The sequence below is a fragment of the Anas platyrhynchos genome, chromosome 11, assembly GCF_047663525.1.
Source record: "Anas platyrhynchos isolate ZD024472 breed Pekin duck chromosome 11, IASCAAS_PekinDuck_T2T, whole genome shotgun sequence".
Taxonomy (NCBI): Eukaryota; Metazoa; Chordata; class Aves; order Anseriformes; family Anatidae; genus Anas; species Anas platyrhynchos.
Window position 1 is genome coordinate 11,383,161 of NC_092597.1, and position 26,176 is coordinate 11,409,336.

At 39.9% G+C, this 26,176-nt stretch overlaps 2 protein-coding genes and 1 long non-coding RNA gene across 3 annotated transcripts in view; 2 read left to right on the forward strand and 1 right to left on the reverse strand.

The window, feature by feature from the left end:
• The first annotated feature begins 12 nt into the window (after positions 1-12).
• CHRNA5 (cholinergic receptor nicotinic alpha 5 subunit) lies at positions 13-17,084 on the forward strand. The gene is made up of 6 exons (XM_027466468.3): positions 13-231; positions 8,284-8,435; positions 9,288-9,332; positions 10,722-10,831; positions 11,820-12,651; positions 14,693-17,084. The coding sequence occupies exons 1-6, from the start codon at positions 114-116 to the stop codon at positions 14,852-14,854; spliced, it is 1,419 nt and encodes a 472-aa protein (XP_027322269.1). The 5' UTR covers positions 13-113; the 3' UTR covers positions 14,855-17,084.
• Positions 17,085-17,366: 282 nt separating this feature from the next.
• CHRNA3 (cholinergic receptor nicotinic alpha 3 subunit) lies at positions 17,367-25,495 on the reverse strand. The gene is made up of 6 exons (XM_027466467.3): positions 25,240-25,495; positions 23,305-23,444; positions 23,183-23,227; positions 21,925-22,034; positions 19,921-20,932; positions 17,367-18,474 (listed from the first exon to the last, which is right to left on the reverse strand). The coding sequence occupies exons 1-6, from the start codon at positions 25,292-25,294 to the stop codon at positions 18,346-18,348; spliced, it is 1,491 nt and encodes a 496-aa protein (XP_027322268.1). The 5' UTR covers positions 25,295-25,495; the 3' UTR covers positions 17,367-18,345.
• Positions 23,324-26,176, forward strand: part of LOC106019666 (uncharacterized) — a 94,066-nt gene continuing 91,213 nt past the window's right edge. Inside the window, exons 1-3 of the long non-coding RNA XR_005268637.2 lie at positions 23,324-23,462; positions 23,661-23,782; positions 23,964-24,080. This is a non-coding gene — a long non-coding RNA (uncharacterized lncRNA). The remainder of the gene's footprint in view (positions 23,463-23,660; positions 23,783-23,963; positions 24,081-26,176) is intronic.

Here is a 26,176-nt window from a genome sequence, read left to right on the forward strand (position 1 = left end):
TCGCGCCCCCTCACGGCTCCCCGGCGGGGCGGGGCCAGCGGCGCCCGTCGGGAGCGGAGCCGAGCCCCGTGCCCGCCGCGGGGCGCTGAGGCGGCGGGGGCCGCGTCCGAGCCATGGCCGAGCCGGGTGCCCGGCGGCGCTGTGGCCGTCCCCTGCTCCTGCTCGCCTGCCTCTTCGCCACCGTCCTCGGCAAGCCCGGAGCCGGCCCCGCTGGCCGTGCCCCCTATGCCGGTAAGGCGCCCCGCGGGGTGAGGGCAGCCGCGCGGGAGCTGCTCACCGGGACGGGCGCTGAGGGGACCGGGACGGGCTCTGAGGGGGTCCGGGAGCCGCTCGGGTGTGGCGGGGCTGAGGCCAAGCGCGGCCGGGCGCGGGGCGGCCCCTGAGGAGCGCTGAGGAGCCCGGCGAGCAGCGCTGCCGAGGCGCTGAGGCGGCTGTGCCCTGCAGCCCCGCTCCTGTCACCCCTCGCAAAGCCGCCACCCCGGGGCCCTGGTGCTCGCCGTGAGCCGGCGGGAGGGCAAACTTCGCCCAGCCCGAGCCGGTCACCGCAGCGGGCGGTGCTCCTACACGTCTGTAGCGCGGTCACGGCTGTCTGAAGTGCCAACTGCAGTATTCAGGAGCAGAAAGGGAATTCGTGAAGAGTAAAATTGACTCTTCTGAGTGTTAGCGCAAAGTTTAAGAAGTGTGGTTTAGGGCCAGTGAGTTGCTTTGGCGTCTTGTTTTTAGTTCAGCAGGCAAAACTGCGATCTGTTACTGCTAAATATGGTTTAGAAGGCAAGTCCTGGTCTCAGTTGTTAATGGAGCAGTGCTTTTCATCTCCGTGAAAGGTCTTGCGAAGTGACATTGCTATGGGGCATTATGTGGTGTATGTAAGCACCTGCAGCCGCGTTACGCCAAACCTGGCCTTTTGGCACAAGGCAGGAGATGTAACTTTGAGAACACACCGTACGTGGTAAGCATACAGCTTCCTTTTCACGGCGTTTGATCTAAAATAAAATGAGATTTGCTGTTAAGCTTAGGAAACGTTACTGCTGCCTGTTATTAAGGTATGGGCCAAACTGAAATAATAACCTCAATAAGTGCAGTTGGCATACCGGTAAAATTATTTTAGGCTTCTGTTTTGCGTGTGGTACAGCAATCGTTGTAATGAGTAGAAGAGAATTATGGATGTGACTTTGTTTTGATGATACTTCAAAAGCAAATTAAAATAAATTTGCTGTTTCCTTTAGTTAATAGTTTGGTGATGGACTAACCTTTTATCCTGGATCATTCTGATTTGACAAGACGAAGCATGAGCTGATTTAATATACAGCCAAATCATAAGTTCTGTTCCTTGCTGTGTATCTTAAATGAGCAGGAGAGATTTAAATGCACGGATGGAGCCGGGGCTTAACCAGCACCCAGAGCACCTCTGTGCCATGTGTGGGGCTGTGCTGGTGTCTCCTTGGGAGCTCCTTCACCCCAATGTGCACCGCTCGGCTTGGCACAACCGATCCTTCTCCTGACCAACAGGGAGCTGCAGGCCTTCCTCCTTGCAAGAGGCTCTTGGATTGTTTTTTTGTTGGTTTGTTTTTATTTTTTACTCTTTATATATTTTTTATTTCTTTGGAGATTCTTAGGAAGAAAAATGTGAACACTGATTTGTGGAGGAACATTGATTTGTGAGGAACAGGAAAAGGAAGTATTTGGGTACTTTCCCACTTCCCACAGTGGTTAAACCTGGTTTTTATTTGATATGTTCCAAAATCTCCCACTCTGCCTCTGCTTTTATCAGTTTCTGAATAACTGTGAGCCGTGGTTTGTATGTTCTAGTGTGTCCAAGACTGGAATCAAGCTGCATGAGCAAAATGCTGTTGTGGGCAGAAGGTAATGCCAGCGTGCAACTTTTGTAGCACCCAGGGCTGTGCTGGCAACTTGTCAAAAGCCCAAGGCCTGTGTCCTATTTGCATAAAGATTTACATCCATTGATACGTTGTTTACTTAGATTTGCTTCCTCTAAATTAAATCTGTATGAATAAATGGCTTGACCTTTAAAATTCTATGTACTCGCTCTTCCTTTTACTCCCTGTGCTCTCCACACTTGCTGTGTAAATGTCTTCTGCTGCTTGCACTCAGCATTCCTCAGTGCTGCCTTTGTGTTTCATCCTCAGTCCTTGCTGGCAGGTCGACAGTTGGGTGAGAACGATGCACATCTCCTATGGTGAGCTGAGGCTAGAAGTGGCCTAAGAGAGGTGACAGACTCCTGCATCTCTTGAATCCAACAGAAAAGGGCCCAGTGGCTTCTAAGATACCAGAACTCCTGCCCTGAGGCTCTGCCCATGCTTCTAGGCAGCCTGTTCATAAATGTGCCCTCGCTGCCAGGCAGGGAGGAGGATCGGAGTTCTCTCTTCTGAAAATGGAGCGGAGTGTGGGTGCCAGTGGACTCATAAGGAAGCGCCCTGCATCTGTAGGTGGTGCTTCATCAGGAGACTGCCTCTGGCCATGGCTTTGCTGGAGAGCACAGGAAGGTGTTTGGTGCATCCGTGTACTTAGCGTACAGTGCACGGCTTGGGTGTTGGGAAAGGGGCAGTTTGTGCTCCAAACAGCACGTCTGAAGAGTGCCACAACAGGGAAGGGGCAGTCTGCAGCTGATCGTGTGTTTCCCAATTAACTGCAAGCTGCGTGGCCATACAGTATGCTGATCTGTTATTTATAGCACTTGCACATGCATTCGTTAATGTGAGCAGTAATTATGCCTTGATAATAAGCTGTTAGGAGATAGTCTGGTTGTACTTTTCAACTACCAAGCAGGGAACTTTCATCTTTTAAATTAAAATTGAATGTAAGAAATATCTTGCCTGCTTTCTGTCTGTGTACTTCTGTTCCTGGTGGTTAGGGCCAAGCAACATCACAGTTCAAAATCCTTGGGAGTTTCGTGCCTGCAATAAGGGTGCTGCTGCTGGTTGGCAGCTTATTGCTGTGCTAGGTATGAGAGAAAGTAGAAATCCTCCCAGGAACTTGAAAACCCTGAAATAAATGTAAAATTTTAAAAGTTACTGCAGTAGCTGGTGGCTATAAGCGATGTCGTAGCACACAGTGACAGAAACACAGGACTGTTACCTTTGAGGTACCCAGATAGTGTCTGAAAAGAATAAAGCAGAACAATTCTGCACAAAGAGCCACCAAGAAGCAATGGTTAAGAATAACTGCTTTTTGTGTGCTGGTGGAGTTTGATTTGGCTTTGGTGAGTTTTCTGTGCTTGTTGTAGTGTTTGGCTTTATTTCTTAGCCAGGGAAGAACAAAAGGCCCATAGGAAGTTCAGAACACAGGAACTTTGGGCTCTTGCTGAGTAAATTGGGCAGAGTTGGTGGTCATCCTGCTCTGACTTAGGGGCATTCTGATAACAGCTGGTCTGTGCTTTCTGGATGCTTATTGCTAACTGGGTACTTGAACTTTCATCAGCTTCCAGCAATCTGTTCACTAAGGCATAGAAGGAGAAGTAGGGAAAAATACTGACAGTCATGCAGAAACTGGCTTGATCATTTTAAAGGGAGGGGAGGGAATCAAGGAAAAGATTATCATAATAAATTGAGCATAAAACATGTTCACACCTCTTCTGATCAGTGAAGTGGTGGCAGGAGGTTCTTGAAAATGCAAAGAAAGCTTTAGACAGAAAGAGATCTGTGTAGTTACTATTGAAAATCATCTTGTTCTGCTTTTTCCTGTCTGCTGCATTGTGAATGTGGCTTGCTGTTAAAGTCATCACCAGCTACCCAAACACTGTGGTGTGACCAGGGCTGTAAACTTAGAGGAAAAACACAAATGCTGAATGTAGAAAAAATTGGAGTTTATCGGAAAGATGGAAATGTATTTTAATTTCTCTCCAAACGACCACTGAACAGTTTTAGAATAAGGTGTCAAATGTTGCTGTTGCACTTGTAGCCTTCAAGGTGCTTCCTTTGTTATAAATCATGTAAAATGTACTAAACAAAATAGATTATCGCCTTAAAAATGCAAGTGCACTGAAAGTACACTTAGTAGTGTTATTTTCACTGTAGTGATATTTGGTTATGTGTCTGCATTAAGAATACGTATTTATTTGAAATGTGCACCTTAACATTAGGTTCCTAAAAGGTGACCCCTTACCTATCTCCCCTGGACCATGAATCTCATCTCCAGGCACACCAGGTGGCGATCCAAGGACAACCCGAGGTTGCTACCGCTCAGTTCTATCAATTAGGAAATGCTTTGACTTAAGTCATTTGTTCCTGGAGTTCCCACGTGTTCTTTTTCTAAGGAAGTGTATGTGTTTTGTCACTACTATCATTACTGCTTGCAATTTAGCAAACAGGATGCTTCAACTACAAACTATGACTAACTTGGTGGCTTTCTGTTTTAAATCATGAGTGTGCTTTGCAGAGAGAAACTTTTGGCCAACTAGCAGCTCCATGACTGAGGGCTCTTTGTGTTCTTGGCATGGAAATACTGAAAAGATTGAGTGGGAAAGAGTTTCAGGTGTAAGCAGTAGTAGACATTGTCACTGGATTTGTCATGGAACAGGATGGCTACTGCCTTGGGTTTAGGACACAGAACTTAACTGATGTCAGCCCAAGTAAAGTCATGTAAGCACAGGGGTGCTCAGAATGGCCCTTCAGAGGCTACAAAACCTTCCCAGAGTGTGGGGCAGTTTGCTGGTGGCAGAGCTGGGGGCTTCCATCTCCTCTCTGTCTGGTTTAGGGCGAGACTCATGCTGTGGATTGTTTGCTTGCTAATCACGCTACTCATAGGTTTTATCCTCTTTTTGCTTACCTACGACCAGTGTAGCCAGCCTGCTGTCCTAAGCCATTAACTGTATTTCCCCTTTCACTCCTTCTGTACTTGTTTTCTGTTTAGCACCAGTTCTTCAGAATCTTTTTCTTGGTGCTAACACCAGTAACGAACTTCAACAGTTACACACCCTATAATCCTAAAAGCATACAGACACACAGAAAGGAGAAATTGAACACCTGCAATTTGTGTGATGGGTGAGACGTGTGGTCCTAGGAAATAAAATATCCAAAGGTGGGGGGTTATTTATTTTATTTTTGCCAGCTCTTGTTATGCTTTTACCATCTCCAGCCTGCCCACGGAGCTCTCCTGGATGGAAGCTCCTCTTAGCGGGCAGCATGCCCCAGTGTAGCAGGAAGCACAGCAGCTAACCAGAAGTCTGGGAGGAGCATGGATATTGCTATGAAAGAAAGAAGTCCGAGAAAACTAGTTGGGTGATACTGTTAGCAAATGTGGTCATCTTATTAATTGGTGAGTATACTGTAGGTCCAAGTGAAAAATGTTTGAAAACACTTTTTTTTTTTTTTTTTTTTTTTTTTTTTTTTTTTTTTTAAGCCAGGAAAAGCATTAAGGGAGCACGTCCTTGTTTAGCACAGCATAAGAGAAGCTGCCCCTGGACAGTGTGTACCCTGAAGGTGCTGTGCTGGTGTACCAGAGGTCGTCTTACAGGAACATGGAAACCGTGGCAGTGCAGCTCTGCCTCTGCATTGCTTCAAGGTCAATTATCAGAGAGAGAATACCCAGCTGTGTCGTCACTGCAGATTGTTCAGAAATGCAGTACAGTGTCCTAACTGTAAAAGGGAAATGTAATTAATGCTAATGCAAAACTCAGGGATTTATGAAACATGAGGCTGAAATATATACAAAACTATTCATAATTCGGGAAATAGGGATATAGAAATAAAGAAATTAAGTTGTATCCTCAGGAAGTATTCTTTCAGGTGTCTGCAAAAAACAGGACCTGGCAAATCCATGTAGTTACAAATAAGAAGTTGTCCCTGGCTAACGAGGGTACTTGGAGCTTGTAAGGTGTCAGTACAAACAAGTACACCTTAACCCGATAGCTGTGATGGGTTGCATGCATGCAATGCCGTGTTGCTGCATCCTTCTGGGCAGCAATCCTTATGGCCGAAGTGTTTCCATGCGTCCAGCACAGCAGCAGCCAGGGTACAGGGTGAGCTGCCCCTTTGCTCCCTGCCCCTCCATGTGCCCGTGGCAGCACACGGGTAACGGGGCAGGCAGCTGTGCAGCACACGCAGGTAACAGCTCAAGGACCAGCAACGTGGTGTTTGCCAGTGAGCGACGTACTGCGTAAACAGAGGGGTGTTTTGGAACAGGAGGGTGGGCTGTATGAAAACCCAAGTGCTGATTTGGCATGCAACGAGAGCTGTTCAGCCACACCTTAGCATACGGTGGGATTTCCAGGGAAAGGGATCCTGCTCTTCCTGCTTTGCCGATCCTTTCTGAAGCCACAATTCTGCTTTTATCCCGACTTGGAAATTTCAGGCACAAGCCAGTTTGGGCTCATAATGCTGTTTCTCCTGGGCTGTCCCAGAACTGCAGTGCAGGAGGCAGGGAGCCCTCACAGGGCTGGGCTGGCAGCACAGCGCTGTGATGGATGGCAGGAAACGAAAAACTTGGGTGCCCTAGATGCCTAGGCCCAGCTGAATTGATGCCCTGATGGGGTTAGGCAGTCAAATGCAAGCCCTTGAACTGTTGATCAAGTTGTGAGGTGGATCTTAGAGAACTGTGTTAAAGTGAGAGCTGGTGTGCAGTGTGGTGCTACCTGCCCAGGCTCAGCTCAGTAATCTGAGGCAAGTGTGAAAGCTTAGTCTTCTGGTGTCTGACAGTCTGTGGTTCGCTGAACGTTTATGATGATAAACTTCAAATAGAAATTGTTTATTTAACTGACCCTTTTGTTTCCTTTCCCTTCTTCAATGAAAAAGCCTAAATATCATGACTGATTTGTCTGCATGTGTCATTCACTACTTCGTTTATGTCTGCTATGTGCACCAAATTCACCTCCTTGCCAAACAAAATAATGTTAATCTTTTAAATCTCTACTCATGTGGATGTCTGCCTCTGCTTTTAATCCAGTTATGCCATTTCTGGTGCTTTTCTATTCTTGATGCATCTTTTTTTAGACTGGTAGTGAGCACATCATTTCTAGAAAGGTCGTGCCATGCATTTATGTCATGTCAGTCGGGTTAAATCCCGTCAGTGAGCAGCAAAAACCCTTTCCTAAAGCAGGTGCTCCTGTCTCCTGCTTCTTGCTCTGAACTCGGCCTGGGCGTTGGAGGCCCTCCCAAAGCCGTTCTGGTCAGGGCGATGCCTGCAGCTTGCGCTGCTTCTGGAGGCAGTGCTCTTGTTCCACGCTGCCTTCACCTGAAAGCTCTTCTAACACAGGTTATTTTCTGGGTACAGATCTTTCCTCCTCTCTCCCCAGATCTTCCCCATGTTCATCCTTGTCATGTTATTTAGGGTATATAATTTTTGACATCGTGTCTCATAACAGAGAAACATGAAGCTTTACCCTAGATTGGGTAGCAGTGTTTCTACTAATTGTACTTAAGTGAGACAACAGAGGTAAAGGACTCAACTCTTGTGGGTCCTTTAAGATAAAGGACAGCAGTTGCTTGATGGAGTACCTAGGATGACTTAGATACCTGCTTTCAAATGTGGGCTGCTCTCTGCCTGCAGTTCCTACATTTACAGTGCTTTTATCCAAAGCTCTTCCAGGTATTCTCTTTGCTGTTCTTTGTAAGCTGCCCACAAAGATTTTTGGCTGTTCTGGGCCATCAGTTGGTCTCCAGGCCTTGAGATGGATCCTTGTGTACTCAGAAAATGAGCTAACTGCATGCCATTACTTAAAAAGAAAGGTGCCTTCCAGTCTATAAAACGTTAGAATAAATAGAGGAGTCACTGGTAAATAGATTAGCACGTGTTTTTAAAGTACAAAACTGTGTGTGTGGGGGGGGGGGGTGGGAATAGATCTTATGCATCATGGATGCATAACCATGAGAAGAAGTAAGGTGTGGAACGTGAAGGTGATTGTATTTCAAACAGGAGCACAAATTATGCAATATACTGAAGACCTGTATAGTGTGGGTGCAGGTTTTAGGAAGTGCCACCTTGGTATAGAATGATAAAACTTCGGTCCTGTGTAAGTTTTCAGTTGTAGAGGCTCTCTGTAATTACATGGCACCAGATCAATGACATAAGTGCGTTTTGCCTTTATTATTGTTATCATTATCCTTGTGTTTGTGAGTCATAGATTTAAAGACTGCGATAGTGGTATGGAGATGCTAATAAAAGCAGGTAAGCAATACATATGCACAACATTGGCCACGCTTCCAGATGAAAGGGGATAAGATGAGAAATTTAATACTGCATAAACATAATTGCAGCTGTTTGGACACAGGAAGGCAGATGTATTCTGTTCATTTAAATCAATGTTAATAAGTTATTTTTGTTGTATAGGCATATCTGAACCATCTTTTATTGCTAAAAGTGAAGATCGCTTGTTTAAACACTTATTTGAAGACTATCAAAGATGGGTTCGTCCAGTGGAACGCTTGAATGATACAATAAAAATTAAGTTTGGCCTTGCAATCTCTCAGCTAGTAGATGTGGTATGTATTTACTTTTTTCCCTACTTATTACAATTTTTGAATGCAGTATGAGGTGAATTAAGTGTGCATATTTTAGCTTAAATATGGTAGATTAAACATTTAAAATGATTATAAGCATAATGAGAAATACATTGTAGAAGGGGGCATGAAGAAGTGTTGACAAATTAATTGAGAAAACAAGGGGCTTTTATGTTTAGTAGTTTTCAGCCGCCCCCCCCCCTCAAAAAAAAAATAATGTGAGTGAAGTGCTTAATAAGCCTAGGGAATTGTGTTTTAATATACTTATTCACTAGGAAAACAAAAAAAAGCCAAATTTTAAAGCCTTATTTGTCAACTCTTTTTTAAAGTTCAGTAACACTTGCAAATACTACTCCTTTTTTTTCTCCTTCCTAACCAGGAAGAAATAAACAATATCCCTGAAAGCCTTCAGATACATTACTTCCATAGTAAGAAAGATTATCTCTTGGCATTACTTATCATGTAAAAAAGATGAACCAGATTTTGTTTTCTGAAACTTTTAACTTCAGAATATTCTTCTCATGTTGAATACATTGGTTATGGCTGCAAGAGGAGTTTTTCATCTTATAGCTCTTTTCCTCTTAGAAAATCAGTAAGACTGCATGAGATACAGTCAAAATAAAATGAAGGGAGGAAAGAGACACAGAAGAGGAAAAATGCAGCTTTTAAAAAAGTAAAGTGTAGAAGGCTCTCATATAAATGTGCTTACCAAAGACTGGAATGTTTTTAGAAGTGCTTTCTGTATTTAAAATTACAAACCTGTATGAACTATAGAGGTTAGTTACTATGAATGTGCTGTGCAATCTTTTTCATAAATGCACTTAATTTTTATAGGATGAGAAAAATCAATTGATGACAACAAACGTCTGGTTGAAACAGGTATGTGTAAAATATGAGTAAAAAAAATCTGAAGTTTCATAACTGCAAATCAAAAGTTGGAAGTAATGTTAAATATTTATGTATTGAGAACTTAAGTGCATAAATTCTTGTTTTATGTATTATCTTTACAAAATGTCCCTAGAAATGCTTTAAAGGATTAATTGCTATAAAAGCCAGTTTAAAGAAAAAAAAAAAAAAGTAAATTGGGAGGAAGAAAAAGTACCTGATTAAAAGAAATCTGACACTGCACTGCATGGCTATTTAAGACCAAGGCATGTGTATACACATGAAAGTTACTGCTTTGGTACATAAGCTTTCTTTTAAAAACTGTGTTAAGAAAAGTATGATGGATTTGTGTAATCTCTTGTATTATTGTTTTAATGTATTTCTGTTGTCAGAAGTTGGATAACTACCACTGAAGAATTTCAGAGTTGTATATGCTTGCTACAGAAAGCTACTTTTTCCTCTTAAGAAAATTTGTTTATCATCAGGAGAAAGCCTTAAGCCTGATAATAATCAAAGTCCAACAGTACAGTTAGCAGCCACTGTGAGCTTGGGAAATGCTTCTCACAAATCATTCTCAATTTAAGTTTGAGGAATGGTTGCAGACCCTAATTGTACTTACACGCTAACTAAATTATTTTTATTTGGGCAACTGCCTTTTGTTTTTCTTGGTTCTTCACGTTCTCTTCTTCTCCAGTAACTAACCTCAGGCATTTATTTTCCAGAAAACTTTGTTGCTACTTAGCAAGTATAAGATAGGAATATGTTGATGAGAAAACTTTGTTCTCTCTTAGTAATTTCTGCAAAACTTGTTGCAGTTAAACCAGTTAAAATGAAATAAGAACAGACCTGAATGTGCTTAAAATTGTCTTATGTCTAACTCTTAGAAACTTGCATTTTTTTTCTTCTTGAGATTTTAATTCAAATATAAAAATACCAAAATACTACTATGTTTTTAATGGTGTTATTTTTAGCATTGCTGGTGGAAATAGGACAGAGTTTTTTTCTGTTTGTTTTGATGAAAAACTTTATATTGCTTCTGATCACTTTGCAAGTTTCTCGATGTTCATTCAGAACCTATTTTTTTTTCTCCAAATTTAATTGTTTCAGCTTATAATACCTTTTATTTGTGTAAACATGCTCTGAAAAATGAATTTAATATTTTAAGGTCTCTGCATAAATACTGTGAATTGGCTCTTATAACAGAAAACAAACATGATGATATCGGTTGTCTGTTCAGCATATTCAGTGTTGTATGCTTTAGAAGAGTTTTAGAAGTTTGATGCATTTATTTATTTCAAATTGCCTTTATATCTGTTTTCATCAGATCTTGTCCTGCCTAAATAAACTTCACAATAATGATTTTTTCATTTCATGCATCTACAGGAATGGATAGATGTAAAATTAAGATGGAATCCTGAAGACTATGCTGGTATAACATCTATTCGTGTCCCATCAGATTCTATTTGGATTCCAGACATTGTGTTGTATGACAAGTAAGATTTTAATCTTTTCATATAAAATACATTTAGTCTTTATCACTTTACCATCCAAGCTGCATGTACAGGGCTTGCTGAATGGACCATGCATGTACATTTAGTAGAGCTAAGAATGTGTAGAAGACATTAGAATTTGCCAAATGCATTTTACATAGCAACAAAATCAATATGCAAGTTTTGGTTTGCTTCTGTATAGCATTTCCAGTCTTTGAAAAGTTTATTTCCACTTACTCATATTAGCTCTTTGTTAATTAGAAGACAACGTCTTGCACAGTGTTGTGTACAAACTAATAGTGTAGAGGGAGTGTGTGATGGGAGACGATTAACCAACTCATGCTGTTTTAAGTCATATTCAGCATGGATTTAAAATGAAGGACCCTCAACTGTAAGTTTGTTTTCTGTAAAGTAATGGATCCCAGAAGAAATAAATTTTGAATGAACCTTTCTGCTTAATTCAGGTGCGTGTACAACACTTTTACTTTTTATGACTTGCTGAGATGAGAAAAGCTGTTACTCTGATTATAACTTCAAGTTTGGAAGTGGCACCAAGTATTATCTGTCTAGAGTGTTTTTTTTCTTGAATGATCATGATTTTATGAAATTTAAATATATTTATGCTGTATTAGCAATAGAAACATTGGAGTTTGGTTATGGGGCTAAAAGTCAGGATTTTTACAATCCCTTGCTTTAATCATCAGAACCACCAAAAGTTGTACAGATATTTTCATGACTTGAAAATGTTCTTCACTATTGAAAATCTGTCTACCTGTATGAGATTCAGGTTTAAAAAACAAAACAAAAAACAAACGAACAAAACAAAACAAAAAAAAAAACACCCACCAAACAACCAAACAAACTTGAGAAATGGACTCTGCAATACAAAATTTTGAAGGAGCAAACAGCTGAAATGACATTAATGAAACATATTTTCCTATTTAAAACACACACACTCCATCATAAATGCATACATATATCTCTTTTTCAGTGCAGATGGACGTTTTGAGGGAACGTCTACAAAAACTGTGGTAAAATATGATGGCACCATTGCTTGGACTCCACCAGCAAACTATAAAAGTTCTTGTACTATTGATGTAACCTTCTTTCCTTTTGACCTGCAAAACTGCTCTATGAAATTTGGTTCCTGGACTTACGATGGCTCACAAGTTGATATAATTCTAGAAGATTATGATGTTGACAAAAGAGACTTTTTTGATAATGGAGAATGGGAAATAGTGACTGCAACAGGGAGCAAAGGAAATAGAACTGATGGATGCTGCTGGTATCCCTTTGTTACATATTCGTTTATAATTAGACGTCTGCCACTCTTTTACACATTGTTTCTCATTATTCCTTGTATTGGACTTTCATTTCTAACTGTCCTTGTCTTCTATCTTCCTTCAAATGAAGGTGAAAAAATTTCCCTTTGCACTTCAGTCCTGGTATCTTTGACTGTTTTTCTTCTTGTCATTGAAGAGATTATTCCATCATCTTCTAAAGTTATCCCACTTATAGGAGAGTACTTGGTGTTTACTATGATATTTGTGACATTGTCCATTGTGATAACTGTCTTTGCTATCAATATTCATCATCGCTCTTCGTCTACACACAATGCTATGGCACCTTGGGTTCGCAAGATATTTCTTCACAAGCTTCCCAAGCTGCTTTGCATGAGAAGTCACGTAGATAGATACTTTGCGCAGAAGGAGGAAACAGGAAATATGAACGGATCAGAATCATCTAGGAACACCTTGGAAGCTGCTCTAGATTCTATCCGGTATATTACGAGGCATGTTATGAAGGAAAATGAAGTTCGTGAGGTGGGTATATTAGTCATATTACACTAATCTTGTTAGAAGTAGAAATTAAACAAGTAATGGTTTGCTAAGTGATTGCATATTAAATATGAGCTAGGATTTCCAATTTTCCAATTTTGGTACTTCATGGGAAAGAAGTATGCTACAATACGGAGATACTGGAGATACTGGGCTGTCCTTGGATTCTTCAAGTATGTCTTTTTTTTTTTTTTTTTAGAAATAAACTCATGTTAATTATATGTTTTCAGTCACTTGTCTGTTATAAGAACATGTACTGTTAACATCCAGCAGCACCGCAGGTATTTTCATGTTGAAAGAAATAGGTATTTATCATTTTAATTTTGTACCTGAAGGCTACCTGAAACATATGTTTTGTTTACGTCTTCACAATAAATACTGCTAAGCCTTATTTTGGAGCTTTTTATTCCAAATAAAAACTTTTTTTTTTAATTCCATAATTTGTATTACTTCAAATACAGGCTATTACTGTGTATTAGCCATTTTGTGCTGAGACCGCACATGGACTCAACAATTGTAAGAGGTTTCTTGTAGCCCTATCATTATTGGTTTTTAAATTATATTGAAAGATGTCTGAGGGTTGTTTTTTCAGTCTGTACATTTGCACTCTGAACTATCCTTGGTGGGTATTTATACCATGCAGGTAAGAGCATTATGAATTTATTTTCTTTCCTTGCTTTGAAACTGGCACCACTGGAGCATGAGAGATCAACCTGCTGTTTTCAGGCCAGTATAGAAATACAGAAGTTTGCTGTCTTGTCTCATGATGTTGCTACATGTTTCTGACAGTGAAGTCTGAGCTTCTTTCAATTTACACAGAAATGATTGTCTTCAGAAGTTGCTGGTTGTTGAGAGGTATGAGCTTCTATGCTAGTATAGGAGTAAGCTAACTCCTCTGATGCAGCTTCTCAGGACTCTAATGTTATCGCAAGAGATACAGCCTGGATTTTGAATAACTGTGCTATCTACTGTACTGGTATATCCACTGTACTGTTAAAACAGGATCAGTGTATATGCAATGCATTGTGTACCCATGCCTTGTTTATACAAGGCAAAAAGAGTAGTTTGCTATTAAATATATAATTTCCAGTAAAATGATGGTTAGTTTTCTTTCTTACTGAGCCTACTCTGACTATGAGTGACAAGAAAGATGATAGCTTTTTTGTTTGTTTGGTTTGTTTTGGTGAAGAGTTGCTGTGACTCTAAACCTTAGAACTGAATACATAGATGACAGGGGGACTCACCTGTGTTTTGTTATTTGGCTTCCAGAGAATGCAAGTTTTACCTGCAGAAAGTTGTTAGCCCTGATTGTTGAAAATAAAATGTACACAACTGGTGTTGTAGCCTTGCCTCTTAGGAAGCAGTAGGCCTGGGAAATGCAGACAGCTCCATTTCAAATGAAAGATACTTGTTTGGCAGGGTTTTAATTTTCTTGTGTAACTACATTACGCATACTTGCAAAACTGTGTGTAGACAGGAGTGATCCTATCAAAAAGGAAAAGACTTTTGAAAGTAGTGTAAGTATTCTCCCTGGTGTGTAATTCCCTGCAATGATAACATAAGTTTTCAGGTTTTGTATATAACAGTAGACAGCAGCTATTGTATTAATCTTATACAACTTTTGTATCTAGCTCCTGCCTGGGAACTCTACTTTATGATGAGGCTGTGGCATGAATCCTAAATCCTTCTATGTTATAAAGTTGTCTACAGATTTTTCTATATATATAGTTAAGGATGTGCAATGCTTGTCAGGGTCAGTTGCTCCATTAAAATCTAATATTTGTGCTGTATGGTTTACCAGTCATAAAGAGAAGTTTGTTCCTGCTCTAGGTCATAGTGTGATTCTTATATATAGTGCGTGTGTGTTTGTGTGTGTAAATATAAAAGAGGAGTTATCAAATTGACCTGATTAGGAGGGGGAAGCAAATGTGAAGTGGTTAACTATTGCAGGGTTTGATGCTTGATGCTGTATTTTTACCTGTTCCTGCATGTACTGAGCAGCTCTTATATGTTCTTTGTTTTTTAGGTTGTTGAAGACTGGAAATTTATTGCTCAGGTGCTTGATCGAATGTTCTTATGGACTTTTCTTCTGGTTTCAATAATTGGATCACTTGTGTTATTTATTCCGGTTATTCATAAATGGGCAAGTATAATAGTACCTGTGCACATAGGCAGTACAAATGCATAAAATAGTTTTGGATCTGTCTCTTGCTGACATCCTTCTCTAAAAAGTTTGCAGTAACTCTGTTTCCATGCATGTTCTTTATAGGCATGTTTCTGATAAGAAAAAAAAGGAAAAACCCCAAGCCATAAAATTGTTTTGATGTTAAAGCATGACATATAGGACACCCAGAAGTCAATTTACTTAGTGCCAGTCTACTAAGATACTTCTAAATCAGGTCAGGCTCTAAAGAACCTTTTCAAGCACTTGCATGTATATGTCAGAAACAGTATATACTGACACCTACTGAGAAGTAGAAGGATTTAAAAATTTGTAATGATGATTGCTGTAGTCTTATTATTAAATTACTATGCAAATTGTTCTATTGCATATTAAATGTTTGCAGATACTTACACAGTAGAGTTGCTTATTTCAATTTATTATAGTACGCAAAGGTGAATTTATATTGGCATCAGCTGTCTTCAGTGTATTGTAATTGTACGGAGTTTCTACAGCGTAAATTAAAAATGATGATAAAAATGTCATCTGAACTTTATGCATATTCAGCATACAAATAGTGATTTGGCTGTGTTGTGTCTTCGTAAATTTTCAGTCGAATTTGCTGCTGAACTTACAACCTTTTTAACTCTATCATACTAATGTGAACACACAACACAGTAGGCCTTAAAACGCTTACAGGATACATGGATATTGAGATCTCTGTATCAGCTATGGAAAGAGAGGCAAAGGCAATTAAATGAGGTGTCCAAGTTGCACAATTGTTCTAATAGGTCAGAACATTCAGATTTCTTTATTCTTGATGAAGATTGTGATACTAATCTTAGTTGGCAAACATGTTGCTTTTTCCCGACCTTGTTTGCTTTGCAGAATTAAGTTTTGGAGCACAAATAGCAGGAATTTGAAGAATGCATTTCTGAAGGAAATAGGCTGAAAATTCATATGCCATGTAACAAAGTACAGACGATTAAATTTTCACATATGTTAAATTGAATTTAGAAAATTACCTTTTATAGGTTCTCTCACTTATAGAATCACATATAACTGAACTGTAAGGACTTAAAGCTTTCCATCTTTTCTTTTCTTTTTTCTGTGTTGAAAACTAAATAAAGTGTGTGTATATATATTGCAACTTTTTAATTATATCATTAAAATATATTTTAATAATGAATTTAAATTCAAATTCATTTCAATGCCACTTTTAAGAAAAGTTTTATTTCTGAAAGAGACGAGATAGTGTTTTCCTACACGTAAGCTTTGATAGTTACTTATGATGTTATTTTATAACACATTTGTATCCTGCAAGACTAATGGAGTAATGAAAAGGAAGAACAAATCTTGGTAAGTTTTTTGTTTGGTTAAATTCGCAGACCAATAATAGCATGTTTAGGTGAAACGTTTAATGTAAATTGTTATATTGTTGATAATGTAAGTAATAGTATTTATAGATTTGGGGAAAAGATACATTTTTCCTCTCTCTATCACCTTTAGAATAGCTCTATTTGACATTGTATTGATTATAATACTGATTGCTAATATCATAACTTATATATAACTGGAAGTTTATTTCAAATTCTTTCGCCAGCAGAATTTTCTTGGTTTTGTATAGCTTCTTCAGTCTCATGGGCAGGGAAATGATGCCAACCAATGTTCTATTTTTTAAAATATTTTTTTAAATCTAATTTCAAATAATTATGAAAAAGGAATCTCTTCTTCAGATATACGATTACATATGTCATTAGATATCAGTATATTCTGTATTTCCACAATAACTTAAAGTTGAATTTAAATGATTATCTAATCTAATCCATTAATTACATTTTTAACTTTCTCAGTATTACTAAGACTAATGCATCAGTAACTTTGTGTGAAAATGAGAAGTGCTTTAGTTATCTTCTTTTCTCTTCAAAATCAAAATTTCTTTTTATAGTCCTCCTTGTTTTTGAATTGCTTATTGAAATTTATCTGAACAGAAAACAAAGTAAGGAAAGGTATGGACTAGCTATATATATATATATATATGTATATATATATATATATATAAACACCCTTACTGCATCTTTTTGTTAAATGATGGTCGGAGACTGCCCAATTATATCATGAGATGTTTGGCAGTTTATTGGCAATGGAGTCCCAATCTTTATCTTAGTAACTAACAATTTTTGCAAATCCTTGAAATTCTTTAAGGTGTTTCTATAATCATACGATATGTTCAGATTAGAAAGATGATGCTCAAATCCTTGGGGTCTCCAGCCCATCCTCAGGTGTGTTTGAAGCGAAAAAAAAAAAAAAAAAAAAAATTAAAAAAAAATGACCCAGAAGCATGCACCTCTACTTATGTAACTCGTTTCTGAATGTGCTGAATTGTACCTAATGCTGCTTTATATGGCTTTTGTTACTCAGTCAAAATAAATGGGAAAAAAATCACTATTTTCAACAGCTTCATTCTCTTTATTTTCGTAACAGTTACATCATTTGATACCACTGCATTTCTAAAAAGTTTCCAGTTTGGTATGGAGAGAATGGTTCATATCTTTACAAAACATTTTCTCGTTACAGTATTTTGTTGCATGTTTTATTCATTATTATTATTAAATGATTTGCAGATATTAATTAAAAAAGAAAAAAGAAAAAGATGTCATATACCCAAGAGACAATTTTAACATACTTTACAGGAATATTTAATATCTACATGCCTTCTGTTATAATAAAACACTGTGCAGGATGTTTCTGTGTCCAAAATATCATACCACATTTTGATACTTTGCGTTACCCAATGACTGCATCTTACTGTGTTTAACTTGTATAGTTTTAAACATTATTAGGTTTAAATAACTTTGACAGACTTCTCATGCAGTGACAATACGGGGATACACAGACACTACATGACAATGCTTTAATTACCATCATCTATTACTCACCTATTTCTTCTGTAATAAACGTGCCCATAGTCCTTTCTTCCTACAGTTTGCATCAGTTTATACACTAGGTGGCAATGTTCTGCATTCAAGCAATTTGGTATGTATGCTTTCTAAATCATTTCATCCTCACGAGGGCATTCCTTAAACTAAATATGAATAAACTAAATATCCCAGAAGATCCTGCCAGGAATTAAAGGTACTTAACACCAGACAAAGTTGCCCAAAGTATTCTACCTGTCTTGACTCTTAGAATATTCATGCAATTTTCAGTTTCTTTACTAGCTTTTTAAAACATCCATGGCAAGTTTAATGTATGATCTGCATCTTTTCCAATTATTTTAAAAAATAGCTGGCAAGCATAGTGCATATTACTTTGGAATTAGCGGTCATAATAATTCAAAATATTTTTTTCATGTTTTCACATTTTTTAATAAAGCCTTCTTGGTCAAGCAAAGTTGAGGCCATGAAAGATCCTTACACTACTACTGAAACACATAGAGAGATCAGGTGCTTGGGTAGGAGTGCAGAGTTTGGTTGGCAAAAGTTTTATTTGACTTCACAATATAACATTTTGAATTTTTACATCTCATCTCCAGCCATCAAAGGTTGTAAAAACAATCCTGCTGTTCCTAGAATACATACCAGGATGAAAACCCATAGAAAAATACGATCAATTACCATGGCAACATATTTCCAGTCATCCTGAATCTGAAAAATAGATCAAATAGCAAGTAAGCAAGTTTATTAGATAAATAAGTTGCATTAGCCGTTAGGAGCATTTCATATAGCAAGCATAGATTTTTTTTTCCATATGTAGGTTTTCTTTCATGTATGTACAACTTTCATGTTGCTGTTTTCATTCATAAATATATTAATCTTGAAGAAGCTTTGTTTGAATATGCTATTAGTGTTAAAGCCAAAAGCTGTTTCTTCAAATACAAGGAGTTGTTCACCAAGACACTAAACATCAGAAGTACAATTTCTCCTCTGTATGTTAATCCTGAAAGTGAAAAGCCTTACATTCTTAAGTGATCAGGTTTTACAGAAAAAGCTTACTGAAGAAGACTGTTCCTATTGCTCCTTAAGCAGCATGTAGCAAAGATTAATTGGTATATAATTATTTGATATGTTTCCTATGTAATACTGAAATTTTACCATGTTCTCTTGCAAGATGTAAAACTGATCTCCTTACCTCACATTTAAGAGGGAACGAAGTTTCCAATTTTTTTTTCCAGTGGACATTACAACAGGAGTGACATTGAATGTATATGTATCTACGTATGTTACATATTAATAGTAACTACATTAGGTGATCCTTTTAGGTACTCTTCAGATCATAATCTAAATTTAGACTTAATTTTTCTTCAGGAAGGGTAATGTGAAATGGAAAATGGTTTTTTTTTTTTTTTGTTTTGTTTTGTTTTTGAAGTCTTTTGAAGCTGTTCTTGAAGGCAGACTTAAAAAAAAAAAAAAAATTCTCTATCAAGTATTCTAAATAAAGTTCTAATCTCAGCATAAACAAACTAACTTCATCCTAACTTTGAGTGCCTTACTGCATAGGATTTAGATTCAGTGATGATTGTAGTGGTGTGGTTGCTGTTCTTAGAATGTTTAAAGAATGCTGATACAGTTTTTGCTTTGTTTTTTTAGTGCATCGAGATGCAGAGTTATGAAAGGTGATGGTCCCTATCTTACAGCAATTGTCTCATTTCACTTCATTACTTTATTCCACAGCAGCAGAATAGGAAATGTCTTCACTGTGAAGGAAGTTTAAGTCTGATTCTCTCTATTGATGGTCAGGTGTAGGGAGATTGTAACTTTCTAAGGACACAGAAACAGCAAATTCCACTGTTAAGATTACAATTTGGAAAATCTACGCTATAAGTCCTGTAGGAGTTGATACTGAGCTGGCTGTCTAGTTACCCTAACATGCTTCACCCTGTGTATGTGTTGTCAATTGTCAATGAAAAGAATGCAACAGAGCTGCTCACCAAACTTACCTACATTCAAAGTTGCGTATATTCGTAATATACAAGTAAATTACACAAGCCATAAAATAATGGTGTTGTTTTTTTAAAGATATCTTTTTTCTTACAAAATATATTAATTGCAAATGCTGTCTGCAGTTTGAGTAATAGTAAAATACATTCTTACCTCTTTTGCTTCATTCTGCATTTTCATATTTTCTGCAATGTATTTAACACTTTCAATAGCATCTCTCATTTCTGGTGACAGAACTGAAAATGAAAACAGAGGATCTAGGGATTCAGAGCTTGAACTTCTTGTGAGATTGCCACTGAAATCTGAGAACTTCATTCTCTGATACTGGCAACAGCTGCATGCTGTATCTTGACATACAAAGCCATCTTTGCAGCATTTGGTTTCAGAACTGTTGAAGCAGTTTAAGTTTGAAAACTCAGACATGTAAAATGGTTTTGACTTATGATTAGTCTCTTCATCGCTGGCAGGCCTTGTCATAAACATGATCCTGGGAAGTAAGTTCAAGAAGATCGTTCTCACCCACACAGGCATTGTGTGTGTCTTGGGTGTTCTGTAGTGTACATTAAGTACAAATACCGTAATGACAATAGACAGAGTTACAAATATCATGGTGAAAAGGAGGTATTCCCCAATCAGTGGAATTACCAGGGACGTAGAAGGTATAGTCTCCGTGATAACAAGTAGAAACACTGTTAAAGATAGAAGGACTGATATACAGAGTGTCACTTTCTCACCACAGTCTGAAGGCAAATAGAAAACTAATACAGTCAGAAAAGAAATCAGTAGACATGGAATAATCATGTTGATAGTGTAAAATAAAGGTAAGCGCCTAATATAAAGAGAGTATGTGATGTCTGTATATATCTCTTCACAGCAGTTGTATTTGATGTCATGTTTATAACCAGGAGCTTTAATAATAGCCCATTCTCCACTCTCCCAGTAATCTTTCAGGTTCATTGTAGAGCCAATTAAAACCAAGTCAATCTTGGCTTTATCGTAAGACCAGGAACCAAACTTCATGGTGCAGTTTTGATAGTCAAATGGGAAGTAGGTTACATCTATTTTACATGAGCTTTTAAATATAGCTGGGGGTATCCAGGTCACATCGCCTGTGTATTTCAGTAGGGCCTTTGTCTTGTCATCGACCTGGAAATCCCCAACTGCACTGTAAAACAAATAAAAATAACAGTCAGAATGCAACTGATCCAGGTAGTTTCATATAAACAGTTCATGTACATTAAATCTTTAATCTGGTTTGTGAAAGGCAGCAGATACATGCTGATGTGGAACTGAACTGCATATGCAGCGCAGTCAATGGCTGTCATAAATTTTCACAGTTAAAAATTAAAATAAACAGCTGTGTAAATTTACTGTGGAGAATTTGAAAGGCAATATTCTCTTTTACAGGAACAGGACTCAGTGCAGTCAATATACAAAACAGCAAATGTGAGATCAAGCAAGTCAGAACCCAAGGGCTGATAAGAGGATGTGCAGTACTGGTATTTCCACCTCGTCTGTGGACCATGGAGGTAGTAACTATAGATAGAGGGATTAGGGTTGGGATGTATCTTTGCCTGCGTAGCATATTGGTGTATTTTTTCTTTAAGTCTCCCACATTGTTATCTTGATCTTGTAACAATTTCATTTGTTCATGTGAAAAAGTAAAACTAAAAAGGTAGTTAAACTTATTTAGGTCTGCAGTTAGAAAAGGACTGTACAAAGGCATAGAGGTAAGAACAGCAGTAGGGAGATGTGGGATGTTGAAAAGCAGTCTTTTTCAGCAAGTTCAGTGAACTTGCTGTTTGTTTGTTTGTTTGTTTTTTAAATAATAAATATCCTCCCTTCTCCCTAAAGAATACAGTCATAGAATGGTTTAGGTTCGAAGATCCTTAAAGATCACCCACTTCCAATCCCTCTGCCACGGGCAGGGACCCCTCCCACCAGCCCAGGCTGCCCAAAGCCCCATCTAGCCTGGCCTTAAATGCGTTCAGGGATGGGGCAGCCACAGCTTCTCTGGGCAGCCTGTGCCAGTCCCTTGCCACCCTCATTGTAAAGAATTTCTTCCTTATGTCTGATCTAAATCTCCTCTCTTTTAGTTTAAAACCATTACCCCTGAATTAAGCTTGAATTAAGAAGATAAACATGCAAGAGTCTTACTTGTTATATAAAACAATATCTGGCTTCCAGATCTGGCCAGATGGTACTCGGATAAATTCAGCACCTCCATAGTCCGCTGGATTCCACCGGAGCTTGTAATCATTCCAAATCTAATTATGGAAGAAGTGAGCCTACATTAGGTTTGTGATGAAATTGAAATTCTGTGGACCAAAGTCAGAACAAGTGCTGTCATATTGATTTTAGGGTTGTTTTATTCTGGACACTACAATGATTAGATGTTTCTTAGTTAAACGTGGATGTTTAGCATTTATTCACATGGAGACCATGGGCCCATGGGGCTAAGTATGACTTAGGCATGTTCGAGTCACTGTACAAGGAATGTGTACCCAGTAGATGAAAAAAAGATGAAAGTGTAGGATGGGAATAGTAATTCAGGTCTCAAGAAGCCAGGTCCACTGTTAAATGGTGAACACAAATTGTTAGGTAGCTCCAGTGCTAGATGAGAGCATTGAATGAAGGACCCCCACAGCAGATGGGTTGGGAAAAGCTGCAGGTGGCCTCATTCAGCGAAGTAACGGTCTTGTTTGTCAGTGCTCGTTAAGCCCCAGTTTAACCAATCTGAATATTAAGCTGAAGCTAGATATTAAGTTGGTTATTAAGCTGCTATTTACAACAGTAATTGTTTGAATTTTTAACCTATAAAAGTTCCTTGTAAGTGAAGTTGATGCTTTTGCTTTGTTATCACTTCTGTGGTGGCTAAACAGCACGGCATGGCCAGGTGAGGGACCTCCACGCTGGGGTGTTTCCTCTGTTCATTTTCCTAACCACCAAGACACTACTCTGGGGATTCCTGAGGGGAAAAAATGCATTTGGAGGCGCATTAAGTGTAGGAGGGTTGAGGCTGCAGCTGCCAGCTCTGCCCCTGGGCTGCACAGCTGCCTCCCGCGGTGGGCCCCGCGGGTACGCGCTGTGGCAGCCGCAGCTGCTGGCAGAGGAGGGCGGCGGGGCGGCAGCGGGGCTGGCGGCCGCTCGTGAGGGGCAGGAAGGGCCAGAAGCGCCTCCGGGCTCCTCGGGCGAGCCGCAGGGGGGCGGTAACGCTCCCGGTACGGCACCGGGGATGAGGGGAGCGGCGGGGACCGGGGCCCCGGGTGCCGGTGCGGGCCCCGCCCGTCTCCCTTCGACGCCTCCCGGGGGCTGCGGTGTTCCCCTGAGGGGTGGGGGCCGGGAGGGCTGAGGTGGCCCCGGCGGGAGCGGGGAGTCCCGCCGCGCTGTGGGGAGGGCGGCGATCCCTACTTACGTGCTTGAGCCACAGGTTGGTTTCCATTATCTGGTTGACTTCGTCCTGTAAAACAGAACTGCGTCGGGAACGGCGCCGGCCCTACCCAGGCCCGCAGGCGCCCCGGCGGGCCGCGTACTCACCACCTTCACCAGCTGGGACATGGACACCTCGAACTGGATGATGACGGGGTCCGAGACGTTCTTCACGGGCCGGACGAACTGGTTGTAGTTCTTGAAGAGGGCCGCGTACAGCCGGTGTTCGGCATCGGAGCCGCCGCAGCCTGCGGGGGCACGGCGCGGTGAGAGGGCACGGGGCCTGGGGCCCGCTCCCCTCACGGCCCGGGGGAGGCCCGCACGGCGGCCCCGCTGCCCCCGGTGGGCTCTGGCGGCCACCCGTGACAGGCTTTTCTCACATGCATCTCCCCAAACGCGCTCCAAAGATAGCGTGAAGAGGTTACTGAGGAGTTCGAGGTGCAAAACCGCGTTTCCCCCCACAGGTCTAGGCCCCCAGGCCTGCGGGAGTAGCAGGGGTGCGGAGCTGAGGAAGGGGTGAGCAGAACCTCACAGAGCGGGCAGTGTGGGAGCTGCTGGAGGGCTTGCAAAAGATTCCAGACAAAGGGTAACCTTCTGCTTTCTAGCCCTAGTGATGTCGGTGTGATAATAGTGATGATAGCAGGGTGCTTGTTGAAATATGCAAATAAGGATTAAAATTGATTAACCATTGTATTCAGCGTTGCTCAGTACATACAACGAAATGTGGTAATTACCCATTTGTTACTCTAAATAATGTTTATTTGCAGTATACGCCTTTTCTACGTTTTGCTGCTGATACTGCTGCTCATGGTGCCTTGTGGCTGATGGGAAAGCTGTAAGCTGGAATCGTTGAACCACAGGCTCCTTCAGCTGTTTACAGTGAGGTAGGTGTGAGAGCCCGTGTTTCAAACTACATCTTTATTCCCAGATCTAGCTAGACAAGTATCCTGGCAACTGGACGGTACTCAAAAGTCAGTGCCCTTTTCTCTTTTAAAGGCACTGCTGGACAGCACATTTTCTAGTACTCCAACCTAAAATAAATAAATAAAAATAATAAAAAACAACTATTTTTTGTATTATTTGGCAAAGACACAGACCTTAAGTCTGTTGAACAAACTCTACAGTTCCTCTGGAGCACAAATACAAATCTAGAGATATTTGCAAAGACACTTAATGTATTTTCCTCCAGGCTAGTGTTTTTCAAGGGGATAAATACAGGGGAAGCAGAAGTATCTGCAGGTGGCTGATCTGTTAGCAGATGACATTTGTAAGAGCTTTTCTCACACTCAGACAAAAGGTTCCCCTCATGTCAAGCTGTATTCAGTGAAAACTTCAAAGACAATTTTATTTTCAGATTAGTGAAATCTCTTAAGCCAACTTGCTAATTAAAAAATGAACATACTTCTTTGATACTTTTTAACTGCTAGCCTTACCCTAATTATTTTTTGTTATCTCTCAGACTGAGACTTCCTGGAAGAAATACTCAATCTTCTAGATGAATCATGTTAAAGCTAGATTGTAACTACACTTTACTATAGTCAAACCCAAATTGCCAGACTTTTTATGTGTCACCACCGATCTGATTAATCTAGCACCTGCTTTATCTAGAGAATAAGTGTATTAATATTTTTTCTTTTGAATGTAAATGTTTCTGTGCTTTCTATATCTGCAGATATAATGCATGCTGTTTGCAGCACATATGTAATGCTTTTTAATGTTGTTTCTTTCTTCTAGTCCTTCAGTACTCTACAATATATCAAACCAAATCTTTACATGTATGGTGCACTCCTTAATGTTAAAATGGCTCTGTATGTCTTGTTCGGCATCGTGATTCAGAACTACTTAACCACTTCATAAGAAGGAATTAAAAAACCACAAAACACTATATAACAAAAAGCTGGGGTAGGATTCTGTATGTTTCTTTCATTAGTTTGCAATAAGCTTCAACATTTCTTAAAATAATTGGCACCAAAGCCATCTTCTGCTCACCTCTTTAGCCCCCCCCTTTACCAACAAAGAAAAAACAAATTAAGGATCACTCACCTTGAGAGAGAATGCAAAGAGCAGCGGTTAGAAGGAAAGCGTGTATGCTCTCCATGGTGTTATGAATTACTGTCTGTCGACAGAGGCTGCTGAAGATGAGCTGAGCTGCGAGGATTGTATGAGCATAGGAAGTACGGGCAGCTCCGCTCCTCCGATGTGTGAAATGCCTGGAAGCAGCAGACGGCAGGACCCTGAGCGCAGTTCTGCGCAGTGAGCTCCCATTAGACTTGCTGTGCTGCCCCCTTTCCAGCTACTCGGACTGTCAGAGCATTGAAAACAGCAAATAAATTGCAGACAGAATAGACGTTATTGTAGGCAAAGAGCAGTGTCCTGGCAAGATTAATAGGCAAGAGTCCATAAACTGGTGCGTAAACGAACCTGGTACTCTGACAAGGCTGAAGATTTTTCCCGTTAGCTACTATAGAGGATTTTTCTTTAAAAAATTCTCATGCCAAGCTACTAGGAGAAGTTTAGTTAATGAAAATCTTATAATTGAATTGTGCCGAAATGGATATCGGCATTAGGGACACCTGATTTAGCAGTGAACTGAGATCATGAGACCTGAATTTCCAGTTATGCTTTTAATGTTGATTTTTTTTTTTCCTGACTGTGTGTCATCCTTGCAGGTGGTAGTGCTAGGTGCTTTACTGTAGCCTGGTTCTTCACAGTGTAAGAAGGATGTTGCTGTTCCCAGGGGTAATTCAGCACAAGCATAACTTCCCAGAAATCTAAGCCCAGAGTGATACACACAGCAGCCAGGGTCTGGCAAGAGACAGGGGTTAGAGCTGGAGGCAAAATTTAACCAAAGCACTTGAGAATAACTGTTGGTGGACCATCCCTGCTTTAAGGGGTTATAAAGGTGGAATTTGGGAAGGGGAATAAGAGCATAGGATCCTAGCCTGATCCCACAAAACCCTGTTGTTCAAGGGAAAGATGG